Source organism: Watersipora subatra, chromosome 1, assembly GCF_963576615.1.
Source record: "Watersipora subatra chromosome 1, tzWatSuba1.1, whole genome shotgun sequence".
Taxonomy (NCBI): domain Eukaryota; kingdom Metazoa; phylum Bryozoa; class Gymnolaemata; order Cheilostomatida; family Watersiporidae; genus Watersipora; species Watersipora subatra.
Genome location: NC_088708.1, coordinates 43820186 through 43834392, shown reverse-complemented (window position 1 = coordinate 43834392; position 14207 = coordinate 43820186). Strand labels below are relative to the sequence as shown.

The window sequence follows — 14207 nt, the reverse complement described above, 5'->3', positions numbered from 1 at the left end:
AGTTATGATGCTTTTTGGTTTTATGCGCTTGATTTCTCAAATCATTGTTTTACCGAAACGCCTAGTCTTTTGGCCATTTTCCTGCAATTAACTCACTCATAACTGTCAGAAGAATGAAATGTTATATATCATTGGAATTAGCAGAAATTTCTCTATCAGATGGTAACAAAACCTGAAATCCTCAAAAAGTATCAAATGGGCCCCTTTCCCTTGGTGTGCCTCAATTGTTATTGATGTAAATAAATCATTATCGATACGATTTTGTGGACACTTGTTCACTGATCAATTGATATTATGGGTTTGTAAAAAGCAAAGATTGTTAAAGTGGCGGTCAAATGGAGGTGGCATTCAATTAAAGGTTTTACGGTAACTGCATACTAAGATGTAATTTTACTAGCTGTATACTAACATATAACTATTACCAGCTGTATACTAGCATGTATCGATTCCTAACTGTATACTAACATATAACTATTAGCAACTAGTACATAATACCATATAGCTATTACTGACTATATACCACCATATTACTACTAACTGTGCTCCACATCTAAACCTGGCTACTGCTATCAACTACTAACCTTTCTGACTGTATGTAGACTCTTCTTGAGGCCCGATGCAGAGTTGGAGAGGATAACTCTCGTGCCATGCTCTGTATCCTCACTGTTTTCAAGACTACTAAAGGCCTGAGTGACAGCATTGATTAACTTTTCTTTGAGTAGCTGTGTTTCCTTCTCTCCCTCGGGCAGCAGGCCACTGCGTGTCAATGCCTCAGACAATATGTCTGAATTGATGTTGCTGTCAGCGGCAAGAGCCTCTGCCACACTCTAAACAAGAACAAACGTGTTTGTGATTGTCTATGAATAAGTTTGTTTAAGGTCAGCAAGCCATATAGATATGTCATAAGGGAGTGATTGACGATGGTTGTAATGCCCTCACTATGACATGTGAGGACACCTGTTGATTATTTGGACTACTCGTGCACTGATGGATTTCACCATTTTATTTTCCACTTAACTTCATTGCGACGAAAAGTGTACTTTTAATATTATTTATTACAAATTAAAAAGCAAATGAACGTGTAAACGTTGACCTAGAAACAAATTACAAATGGTATTCTTTGCTCTTTATAAAAATGAAAAATTGATGAAATACCAAGGTGAAAGTTCATAATTGGTTGCTTAAAATAGCAATGCAGAGATGAGCTATTTCACATAAAGCATGAAATGTATGAGTTACACTCAGTCCAGTAATTTCATGTACACAATGATACCTTCTTCCCAACCGAAGTTTTGAATGTCTACAAAGACACTTCGCAATTTTAACACCATTTCGCTATGCACTTTTTTTCAAATATAATATCTATATAGATATATTTTTATAATAACCATTTTTACAAATCTCTGGCAAACCCTTGCCATGCATAAATACGTTGAAAATAAAGGCCTGGAAAAGAATCGTAAGTCATTCTGTGCATAGCAACTCTTCCGACTGAGGCCCCATGATCGACTCAACTGATAATCAGAAAGGGATAACACACTGATATTAATTCTCATCATAATATGGCCTTGTGGGTGAGAGGAGAATTTTGTTACACTACGGGAAAAAACTTAGAGCTCATCCAGAAAGAATGTTCCACCCTAACCTATATCCATTAGCAGGCATTTTCTTTTAGCATTAGTCCCTAAAACTGAGGCATTAATTTGATTTCAAAGGCCACTGCAGTTTGCTGAAAAACATACAAAAAAATCACTCACAGAACTAACTTAGCTAATCATAGATTGAGTGGATATAAAAAATAGAATATCGATGAAGTGTGTCCACAGATGAAGTTTTATTCTCCAGAAACATTTTGTTCAAATGAAGTTCGGCAAACAATGAAACAAGAACAAAGTAAAAAATACTTTATTCTTACTTGTACTGCAAATACTAACAATACATTTAAAACCTGCAGAGATATAATCTCAAATATTTGCAACTGCGCCAGAATGAAAGAATAGATATGAGGTTTCAAAGATTGACTTAGCCGGAATCTAAGAATTTTGGTACAAGCTAATCGGAATCGGATCAAAATACAGATAAAAGAGTACAGAAGAGTTGAGTTACCTTGTTTAGATCCCTCTTCCTGCTCTCTATATCCTCTTCATTGTCCAGGTTGCTCATGCTAGACAGTATCTGCTGAATAACGTTGTCTATTGCCAGCGCTTGAGCTGACGATTTTGTATCTGTACTCTCCCCGGCTACGAGAATGAAAGATACGACCAATACAATGCGCTTTTTAAACGAGGTTGAACACCCTTTCAATCAACAATGTTACGGAGAAAAAGAAATAAAAGAATTTGGCAGCAACAAGTAAAAAACAGGCCCACTCACCGAGCACAGCAGCAGATGCTTGAAAAGCACCAGAGGACGTCGTGTGCAGACGGCTAATATGTGAATTAAGGGCTCCTAGCTTTTTAAACGAGCATGGGCACTCCGTGCATTGGAATGGATTATTGACTTCACTGTTGTGTACTCTCTGCAACAAAGGAGAACTAACAACTAGAGCTCTTAAGATATTTCGAAAGACCGTATGACACTTGTCTATGTACATATATATAATAGGTATGAAAGTACAAAAGTTTATGCGCTCGAGTTTGCTGTTCACAAAATCATGCAGTGCAATGATAAATAGTTAGACAGATAATGGAACAGAGTGAAAAGACAAAGAACAAGTGTAACATAATACAGAAATATGCTATATTTCATTTACCGCAAGCCCCAGATATCATGGGAATGGGTGTAAAAAATTAAATCAGAAAGCTAATATTTGTGTTTTATCAATCGCTTTGCAGATCGCATTGTATTTTTTACTAATCTACTGATTAAGACACTACTGACAACTCGTCAATAGTATTAGGCGAGTTAGCATTTAGCCATTTCATCTACAAACACATGACAACAGGCATGGACAGACACTTAGTACCAAATCAGCAGCAGAATAATAGATGAAAAACACGAGGCTTGTCCATCTAAGAAGCAATGGATATTCTATGAGGAAAGAGGCACCGAGGCAACAATCACTCGGATAAACTGACTGGGAGGTTACTCACCCCAACATGCGCCCGTAAGTTACCCTTTTGGGAGAAACGCATAGGGCAGATGTCACACTTGAAAGGGCGATTGATATTATGTATCCTGACATGCAGTTTCAGAGCGCCCTTCTGGCTGAAGGTCTTTTTGCAGATGTTACAGGCATACGGCTTCTCACCAGTGTGTATTCGCAGGTGCCTCTGAAGTTCGCTTGGCTTTTCGAACAGCTTAGAACAAAACTGACACCTATTTAGGTAGAATAGATGATCATGTCGTTTCTTCACCTTTTTATAGGTTGTGTGCCTACGAGAGTAAATTTATGACCTGCCTTAATAGAGCCTACATGCTAAAATAGCCATAGAAAATCATATGTAGAGAGACGCGTATAGAGAGACATGTGTACAAATGACAAATAAAATAATTGCACATTATAGTTTATGTCATATGACCAATTAATTACCAGTTTAAACCTTACATAAAGAATTTCAAAACGGAATTGCTTAGTTGCTCTTCATTAAAGCTATATAATTGGCAAGGCAGACAAATCATTGCCTTAAGCTTAATTGCCTTATCTTCTTTAAAGGTTGACTTGCAACAAAATTCACATTACAGTTATTTGGTATCAAAAGATTCACCATGTCTTACTCTGTTGTGTTGTAGGTGCTAAATATGTGGAAATGTGATTTCAAGCTCTTAAAAGCTCAAAAACGAAAAGCCGCCATAGATTGGAATCAGTTTATTTCTCTGACGTAGTCATTACATTTGGTTATTGTTTTGTCACGTGATGTTCTCACGTGAATTGAAAGGCCAATAAAAGGCTCAATATAAAACTTTTCGTAGCACTAGTTTATGACAGATGCTTCGGGTTTTACCAAAGACCCGGTATCAAATATAGATGCTCGCTACTTTACAGTTTTGTTTCGGCTTGGCCTAATCGTCTAGTCGTAATTTGATCATGCGACCCATACTTCGCGAAAAATTTCTGCAGCATTTTTCGATTATCACAGGTGACCAACAGGCTCATCATGTTTGTCAAACAATGATATGTACTCCTTCGAGCTAAGGTTAAAATATTAAACGAATTTTCACGGTAGGTTATAAGATATCGGTGCTGAAGGTGACAGCATTACAATGACGATAAAATAGACACTAAGAACAATAGACATGGTTTTATTGAATGCGTGAAGTATATTTGTGAAAATATTTCGACGAATGAGGTTGCGTGAAAGTGTAAACAGAAGCCATCTTGTACAACTACGTCCCATTTGAGCCGTTTTGGAAAGAATTCTAATCTACGGCAGTCTCGTGATGGCGGCGATTAACTGCTCGTTTTTTAGCTTTTAAGAGCTTGTAATCACATTTCCACATATTTTGCACCTACAACACAGCAGAGGAAGACATGGTGAATCTTTTGATACCAAATAACTGTAATGTGAATTTTGTTGCAAGTCAACCTTTAATAATTTTTAATATCATTCTGTCAGTGAGTTTATACACTTCTAAAAAGTGAGACATTCTAGCGATGTGTGAGCAGTGTGTGTTATTCAAGGTTGAATCATTTAAAAAACAAGACACATATTTTGTAAACAATAACACGAAATTAATTTTATACATCGCTAAATGGTTACTTGAAACTATATTTGTCTTTTCTGGTCTTTAGCAAATACGCATATTAATTTTAGCCAGTTACAAAAAAACTGCTGCTTCAAACGACCTGAAATTTGGTGATTCTATATACAAGACTCTCCTTAACAACACGATGATAACAGCTTGCTTCACCAAAACATGCCCCAACATCACCTTTAAGCACTAGGTACTCCTGGAGGACAGTCAGTTAAAGCACTAGGTACTCCTGCAGGACAGTCAGTTAAAGCGCTAGGTACCTCTGCAGGACAGTCAGTTAAAGCACTAGGTACTCCTGGAGGACAGTCAGTTAAAGCGCTAGGTACTCCTGCAGGACAGTCAGTTAAAGCGCTAGGTACTCCTGCAGGACAGTCAGTTAAAGCACTAGGTACTCCTGCAGGACAGTCAGTTAAAGCATAGGTACTCCTGCAGGACAGTCAGTTAAAGTGCTAGGTACTCCTGGAGAACAGTCAGTTAAAGCACTAGGTACTCCTGCAGGACAGTCAGTTAAAGCACTAGGTACTCCTGGAAGGCAGTCAGTGAAAGCATTAGGTACTCCTGCAGGACAGTCAGTTAAAGCACTAGGTACTCCTGCAGGACAGTCAGTTAAAGCACTAGTTACTCCTGCAGGGCAGTCAGTTAGAGTGCTAGGTACTTCTGCAAGACAGTCAGTTAAAGCGCTAGGTACTCCTGGAGGATAGTCAATTAAAGCACTAGGTACTCCTGCAGGGCAGTCAGTTAAAGCGCTAGGTACTCCTGCAGGACAGTCAGTTAAAGCGCTAGGTACTCCTGCAGGACAGTCAGTTAAAGCACTAGGTACTCCTGCAGGACAGTCAGTTAAAGCATAGGTACTCCTGCAGGACAGTCAGTTAAAGTGCTAGGTACTCCTGGAGAACAGTCAGTTAAAGCACTAGGTACTCCTGCAGGACAGTCAGTTAAAGCGCTAGGTACCTCTGCAGGACAGTCAGTTAAAGCACTAGGTACTCCTGGAGGACAGTCAGTTAAAGCGCTAGGTACTCCTGCAGGACAGTCAGTTAAAGCGCTAGGTACTCCTGCAGGACAGTCAGTTAAAGCACTAGGTACTCCTGCAGGACAGTCAGTTAAAGCATAGGTACTCCTGCAGGACAGTCAGTTAAAGTGCTAGGTACTCCTGGAGAACAGTCAGTTAAAGCACTAGGTACTCCTGCAGGACAGTCAGTTAAAGCACTAGGTACTCCTGGAAGGCAGTCAGTGAAAGCATTAGGTACTCCTGCAGGACAGTCAGTTAAAGCACTAGGTACTCCTGCAGGACAGTCAGTTAAAGCACTAGTTACTCCTGCAGGGCAGTCAGTTAGAGTGCTAGGTACTTCTGCAAGACAGTCAGTTAAAGCGCTAGGTACTCCTGGAGGATAGTCAATTAAAGCACTAGGTACTCCTGCAGGGCAGTCAGTTAAAGCGCTAGGTACTCCTGCAGGACAGTCAGTTAAAGCGCTAGGTACTCCTGCAGGACAGTCAGTTAAAGCGCTAGGTACTCCTGCAGGACAGTCAGTTAAAGCAGTAGGTACTCCTGCAAGACAGTCAGTTAAAGTCATATGGGTCAGCACAAAACAGCACACATGAAAGCGAGCTGAAGATGAAAGGCAGAGCTTACTTGACTTTAACATGCTTCTGCATGTGCTCCTTGAGTGAAGCCATATTCTGAAACTCGAGGTGACAACTCTTACATTCAAAAAAGCCATCTTCTTCAGTCTTATGTACCTTCATATGCCGATCCAACTGGCTCTACCAAGTATAAATAATCTATATATATTTCTCAAATATAGATAATTTATAATAATAATATATAATTTATCTCGAACTTAAAATTTGACGATTTTTGTACTGATTATATACGTTATTAAAAGATATACGTTGCTCGCCATGCCGAGTTCAGCAGTGTCTGTTATGGTAAAAACGGCTTCGCAAACGGATTAAACCATAACTGCCACGAACAGCTTTCATTGATTGTTCATGGGTAAAATCAGACACGCTGATTCCGATTTTGTACTCAAAATAAAGATTGGTCCACTAACTTTCAGTCATTTTTGTTTTTGAAGGCTTTTTTACAGCCATTCAAAATCGGTGATTTTAGTGCGATTTTATCACAAACTGGTGTTGTTATTGCACTTTTTTGAGCTCATTTATCTCGGCGTTCAGCCTATTAAACATCCTGTAACAAGCTACAAGCAATGTTAAATAGCTTATTTACCTTTCAGAAAGGACTGAGACTATTTGGAAGGCTGAATTTGGAGAATAATGGGTTTTAAGACGCCCATCTCTAGAATTCTAGATCGGACTAAACATCCCCAACTTCTGTCACTAAAAAGCTAGGTCAAGTCACATATTTATGGGCGGGACTTGTTGTGGCGATTGCGACACCGATATTGAATCGCTGTAAAAAGGCCTTCAAAAACAAAAACTACTTTGAAAGTTAGTGGATTAATCTTTATTTGGAGTACTAAATCGGAACCGGCATGTCTGATTTACTGGTGAAAAAACAATAAAAGCTGCTCGTGGCAGTTATGGTTTTGATAATGATAAAATTTTAGTTGAAAGTTTGAAGTTTACTAAAATATATACTAAGACTTCCTTCAAGTATGTGTTTAGTAAAATAACTTCATTCAAGTTAGATTCAGCGTTCATGTTACACGTCGGTCTCGAAGGTAAGAAATCTCCGCATAGTACATTGTAATGTTATATTATCTTGCAGATCATACCCAAAAAATGCACTAAAGTCGTTGTAGGTTATTAGTAACTATGGTAACCTATAGTTACTAAGGTTAATATATTGTTTTGTTACCATTTTTAATGATGATGAGTTTTAATGTGATTGCATTAGATCAGGGCTCAGCAACCTGCGGCTCCGGAGCCGCATGAGGCTCTTTCATCCTCTCACTGCGGCTCCCTCTGACTTTGAATTTTTTTCCTTTTTCACCATATGCCAAGTAATTCATAAAACTATAGAAATTTTATCACTAAATTTTGTACGATAATTTAAAAAAATGTAATTATGGTGATAAATCAAACATTGCCGCTTGTTATGCGGCATTACTTACGTTCCATTATTATTAGTACCTTATCACATGATTGTAATGTGGCTTTAACTTTAACATAAAAGTGCAGAAAAATTTACTACCGGATTCACGCAGAGGACCAGATTGCTACGAGATACCTTATAATATTATGTCAATAAACGAGGTTAAACAATTATAAATCTAGTAAGGCTGGCCAGCCACTTAAGACCGCAATATCATCAACAAAACTCCTTACAAACAACAACACTAATACAGGTAGTACACATTATATATTAATTTATGCGCCAATAAAACGGCCAAAACTATTTTGTTGTTGTTTGCAAAAGTGTAATTTTGTTTTTTCAGCAGTTAAATCATTATACATGCCACACCATTTCGTTTTATGGTGTAAACATGGTAAAAAAGCATTAAAAGCTAAACAAAACAGGTACATGTAGTATTTATTTATTTTTAATTAAAAATATCAAAGGGGTTTTGTGGCTCCCACTGCGTTCTTTCCTGCGGAAAACGGGTCCAAATGGCTCTTTGAGTGGAAAAGGTTGCCGACCCCTGCATTAGATAATTGCTAAGCGTTTCTATACCACTCTATGTACGTCTATTAATAGCCTACGATATTTTCAGATGACAACACTGGCATGCGAAAATTGGCATGCTAATTTTTGCATGCCAAAACTGAAACGAACTAAAACCATATAATTGTATACCAAATAATTTTTCATTGTAATCGTAGCAAAACAGACTATATTTAGCCATTACTTGCTAATGATTTCACATTTACATTAAAACACCTTTAACCTTTTATTTTTGCTTCTAATTTATTTCAACGAAACAGTTCTTTCAAGATATGAACTTTTAAACTTACAGTTGTTTGAAAACCTTTACAGTTGTTTTATTTTTTTTCAAGTTATTTGTCCTGCACAAAACATTTTCCTCATAATATGAAGTTTGAAAGTTACAGTTGTTTGACAAAGTTTGAAAACCTTTCCAGTTGTTTTTATTTTCTCTCTTAATTTATTTCAACTAAACAAAACACTTCTCTCATGGTATGTAGTTTGAAAGCTAGAATGGCAAATGTTATTATATGCTAAATACAAACAAGTTTTCTGTCCAGAGATCTTTTTATTACCCAGGCAACGCCGGGTAGTACAGCTAGTAGAATCATAAACGTGTAAAACCTGATTATATTACATGAACATATTAATAAAGTAGGACATACTTTGCCTTAACCATAAACGTATTAGCCATAGACATATTATCCATAGACATATTAGTCATAGACATATTAGCCAAGCATTTACACGAAAACAAAATACGCCAAAAAAATTTTTGTCATATCCAGAATTTATAGTGAGCCAAACATTCCATTTTTTGTCTTTATAAACCAATGAAAAAAACTACCATCCCTCCGGATAACATGCTAACCACCTATGTGTAACAGTCAATAATCCCACGTTTTCACATCTGGCATTGACATACAATTACTACAAATATACTACATCTGATGTGGTTATTGGATGCTTTAGTGGACTGACTTACCTGCACTCCAAACTCATCACCACACTCGGCGCACATGAGGCTCTCATCTCGCTCGTGCAACATAATGTGTGCTTTGAGGCTGGCAACGCGAGAGAATTTCTTACCACACTCAGGGCATACAGCTGAAAGGATAAGTATATTAGTGAACTCACATGACATAATCGAATAGGTTTTTCTTTACCTTTGACCTTAGAAATATAAAAACAAATACTGTGAATATTTATGATTATATCATCAATATTACCAATATACTATCAATATTATTAATATGCTACCAATATTATCAATAAACTATCAATATTACCAAGATACTAGATTATCAAAACACCATGAATATTTTTGATACATGTACCATCAATATTATCAATATACTACCAACATACTACCAATGTCATCAATATTATGAATATATACTATCTAGACTATCAATATACTATCAATATTATTTATATACTATCAATATTATCAATATAGATATATATTGCCAATGTTATTGATATATATATATATACTGTCAATGTTATCAATATACCATCAATATTATTAATATACTATATATAGTATCAAAATATTGCCAATATTATCAGTATGTATACTATTGATCACAAAACGAGTTCACAGTTGAGCGATCATAAATTCTGTGGAGCTCAAAAGTCAGATTAGATGTACCATACTTTTTTGACTATTAACCGCACTCTTACAGTATATAAGCCGCATCTGCTTTATTTTCAAAAAACCGATAATAAAACAATACATAGGCCGCACCTTTTGTATAGGCCGCAGAACTCATGACGATGCTTTTTAACACGGCAGCAACTTTGCTAGTTAAAATGGAACAGCGCCGTTAGGCACTGTTCCGTATCAACCGACGCTTTTTAACCCAGTGCCTAACGGAACAGTACCGTTAGGCATTGTTGCGTTTTTTCATTCACTGCTAGAGGTACACTAACCAGAGATTCCGGTTGATGTGCCCTAGTAGTAAAAGAAAAAACCACGGAACAGCCACACCCTTATATAAGCCGCATGGCTCAAAACATCAGAAAAAAGTAGCGGCTAATAGTCCGAAAAGTACGGTATATTTAACACTGTATTTTAAATGTACTTACAGATTTACTCAACAGACATAAGTGAGAATTTGTAAACAAGCTGTATATAGAGCACAACCTTCTATGCACTCAGGCCATAGAGCCGATGCAGGCTAAAGAGGTGGTCACACTAGCGCCGAACCGAACTAAATGACGCAAAACGACGTCGCTTTCAGCTGCAAAAAGTTCGAACGAAGACATTTCTGGCCGAAACGAACCATTTCGGTCCGGCTCAAAATTTCATGGTCAAACCCTTGCTCTTATTGGCTGGTTAAAATTCTAGAATTCTAGCGAGCACGCGTCACATTTCTCCTTACCTGCGCGTGAGTAAAGTTAAAAAAGAAATGGGATGATACTTTTATTTCGTTAAATAAACAACATGAAGCAATTTAAGACACGGTTCACCCGGATTTGTGATTGTGTTCCATAAATGTAAGATGTTGCACTTAAGTTTTGCATAAATGTAAGAGAATGGTTGTGATTTTCTTTCGTGTAGAATATAAGTATTGTGTCATATTCATCCTGATGAAGTATCGTTGACTGATTTATTTATGTAAAACCACAGTACTATGATAAAGACTGTTTTTGTTTATGTACTCAGCATAGAAAAACATTCATATGTTAATAAAAAAAACATAATTATGTTGATGGAAAGGGTTGGCAAAATCTTTGTATCGAGTGATTTATTTTGAACAACTGAACGATCTTCTAATAAATCTGCTGTATAATTATAATTTATAATTGTTCCTCAAAGTTTTTTGTTTACAATAGAAATATTTAACTCAAATACATAAAAACTACTAATGAAATGGTGTGCTGTCTCTATACGTATAGTATCTAGGAAGCGAAGTGACTTCAGATGTCGTGTGACATGTGCCATGAACCGAACCAGCCTCCGAACCGATCCTACGTCGGTTCAGTGCTCGTGTGACCACTCCTTAACTTGTGCTTAGCATTGCTTGATAACAAATAATCAACTACTGTAATTAGAGTGTGAGCAATAACTGTAAACCTGTCAAAAACAACTTTTATGAAGCATCAATTTAGTTTTGTGATAAATTGAGACAGATATTAACACAAACCAAAATCAGTAAACAACTTTTGCCTATCATCCGCAATTACAAAGCGTGTTTACCATTTGCATAAGCAATTTTCTCCTGCTGTGTGACTAGAATCCTTTTGCTTTTTAGCTTGCTTTTGTGCACTACCATCTTTTCTTTGTTTTCTAGACTTTTCAGTTTATTCTGAAGACTCGATCTATCTCCAGATGCCATCATTATTAATAATAATTTAACAAACAAGCACGTGTTACGCATCGATCGTTTCTGCTAGCTAAGCAACATTAAACAACGCAAGACCACGTTAACGAGCAAAACGCTCTTTGATTGGTTAGCTGATGGACTTAGCCGATTTTTCCATATTACAGCTTGGACATCTCCTGTTTTTTCATTTGAGCATAAAATTTAAACACAGTTTTTCATAGGATAACACTATTTTTTCCAAATTTTTAACTCACCATACAATTCTACAGTGCCAAAACTACAGGTAGGTAGCAATAACTCCAAAAAAACCAAAATGTGACATCACTGGTTTTTCTATTGTGGTCTTCATATCTATGTAGGCGTGACATCATAGCTATGTAGGTGTGACATCATAGCTATGTGGGTGTGACATCATATCTATGTGGTTGTGACATACTTCCTGCCTTTTAATACAGCCAACCCACAAACCCACTCAAATCATGCCCTAAACAATTAAGTCTTGGTATAAACTTTAAATGAAATGATGAGAACCCAATTTAAACTAAACATAATGTTGAGAACAAAGCAGTGCAGGCCAGTCAATGAATGCTTTATATATCTCCCTTTATAACAGAGTGCCTACATATCCTTTAGTTAACTCCTTAGTTCTCTCTTTTTAATTATATCTGCGTTTTGCTTAAATCTTTTTCATCTTTTTATTTGCAAAATTGTTGTTTTGAGAAATTTGAATGTCATGTCAGAAATTACTTTGTATGTCAAGAAAAAATTTGTTAAAATTTTATGTAATATGTAGAGGTGATTTTGAGTAGAGGTTTGAGAACTGTAGACCCATGAGGAAACTGGCAATCTATGATAAATCATTCAGAACAATCCTGCCATAAAAAGCATTATCTATGAGCATCTGCTCTCCCAGACTTAACGGAAAGGAGAAAAATGGTTACTCACGAGGCATACGGTGTGTCGACTCATGAAGAATCAGGTTCTCCTGTACATTAAAACCAGCATCACACTGAAGGCACTTGTATGGTTGGTCATCGTTATGTGTCTTCATGTGTCTCTGTAGCTGTGACCATTTAGGAAATACCTTACCACAGAGCTGGCACGTGTAGGGTCCCTTTGCAAAAAAACAGCAATGCCAATAATCATCAAAGAAGAGGTAGTAGTTAACAAAATACAATAAAAATACCAAATGAATTCTTGAGAAGTAGCCATAAAAAATCTTATAAAAGTTAACTAAGGATAATAATTCATTGTTTTACACTAGTCAAGTGTGTTGACAACAGTCTGGCGTTTACACCATGACTCAGCTGCAACCGCCAACTTCAAACCTTTGGAATTGGAGGCTGAATCTGTTCCATCTCTGTCGCCTCCCTCTCCATGTCAGCTTGAAGTGGCTGCACCTCAATATGGCTCCGCGAGTTCTCGACACCTTCCAGGTTGGTAGGGTTAACCACAGCAAATCCATCATCAGCAGTTCTAAATACTTGAAAGGTTTGACCAGTAAGTGCTGCAGCCTACAAATAGGAAACATTAATAACGCATTTACACAAAAATAAGGTAATAGAAAGTGAAACAGGAGCCCACACTGTTTCCCCCCCCCCCCCAAAGTCAAAACTATTAGTAGATGAGACCATGTCTGGTCGCACCTGTTTTCAAAGCGCTGGTAGCACTGAGGCAGAAGCTATGACAGACAGAACAACAGACTAAGCGTCACTTTGTTTTGCATATTTTAAGTTTTAAATAGCCTCCAATATCTGCATAGAAATAAGTAATTATAACATGCTAACCTGCAAATCAAGTGCGAGATTGTTGTGACCTGCAAGACCAGCTAGGGCTTCCAAACTGATTTCCTGTCCATTAAGAGAATCTGCAGGTACTGTAACCAATTGCGGTTGCTCAGATCCATCACCATTCCCATCGAGGGTAACTAGGGTGGCGTAGACCACTATAACAAACAAAATGCATTTGCGGTTGTTTTTTTTTTCAAAAATATACCTCATGTCAGACTCATGCTAACAATTGTAGCGATAGCACGCTGTTTTAATACATGCACCTAATATGCCATGTGCATCATATACCTCTTTATGTAAAGCGGTATTCAACCCTATTTTGCATAGAACCAGATGGGCTTGCGCTGAACCTGGTGGACTATATCATCAAGATTACTCTAGGTTGTGGGCGAAGGACATTAATGTTGAATATTTGTTCAACAACAGTGGTGTACAGAATGCTTCGCCGTGGCCTTGCGCGAAGGATGGCTTATTACTCTCCAAGTGCATGAACATAACAAAAACATGTGCAAGTTCACTGGATAAACAGAACATATCATTACGCGAGGCGGCATGATACCAAACATAATAATAATATCTGTTTCAAGATTATGGTGCGTCGATCTGTTAGCGGTACCGTTATTTCTGTTGACGTTGATTTTGCGTAAAAAACTCGTGAAAACATAAATTACAACAAATCAGAATTTAAATAATCTTTTTATATGCACCATACCAGAAGGAGTCTCTGGTGATATTTGAACATTTGGCTCTTCTTCCATTTGAGTAATATTTTTAAGATGGCGGCAA

The 14207-nt window shown here is 37.2% G+C and overlaps 1 protein-coding gene across 1 annotated transcript in view; it reads right to left on the bottom strand.

The window, feature by feature from the left end:
* The window catches only part of LOC137385604 (zinc finger protein 236-like), a 51339-nt gene extending 37132 nt beyond the window's left edge, over positions 1-14207 (bottom strand). The window contains exons 1-10 of the mRNA XM_068072101.1: positions 14134-14207; positions 13419-13576; positions 12960-13145; positions 12577-12745; positions 9285-9406; positions 6326-6456; positions 3093-3375; positions 2374-2518; positions 2107-2240; positions 582-827 (exon numbers count right to left, since the gene is read on the bottom strand). Coding sequence (XP_067928202.1) covers positions 582-827; positions 2107-2240; positions 2374-2518; positions 3093-3375; positions 6326-6456; positions 9285-9406; positions 12577-12745; positions 12960-13145; positions 13419-13576; positions 14134-14179 — 1620 coding nt within the window. The 5' untranslated portion in view covers positions 14180-14207. The remainder of the gene's footprint in view (positions 1-581; positions 828-2106; positions 2241-2373; positions 2519-3092; positions 3376-6325; positions 6457-9284; positions 9407-12576; positions 12746-12959; positions 13146-13418; positions 13577-14133) is intronic.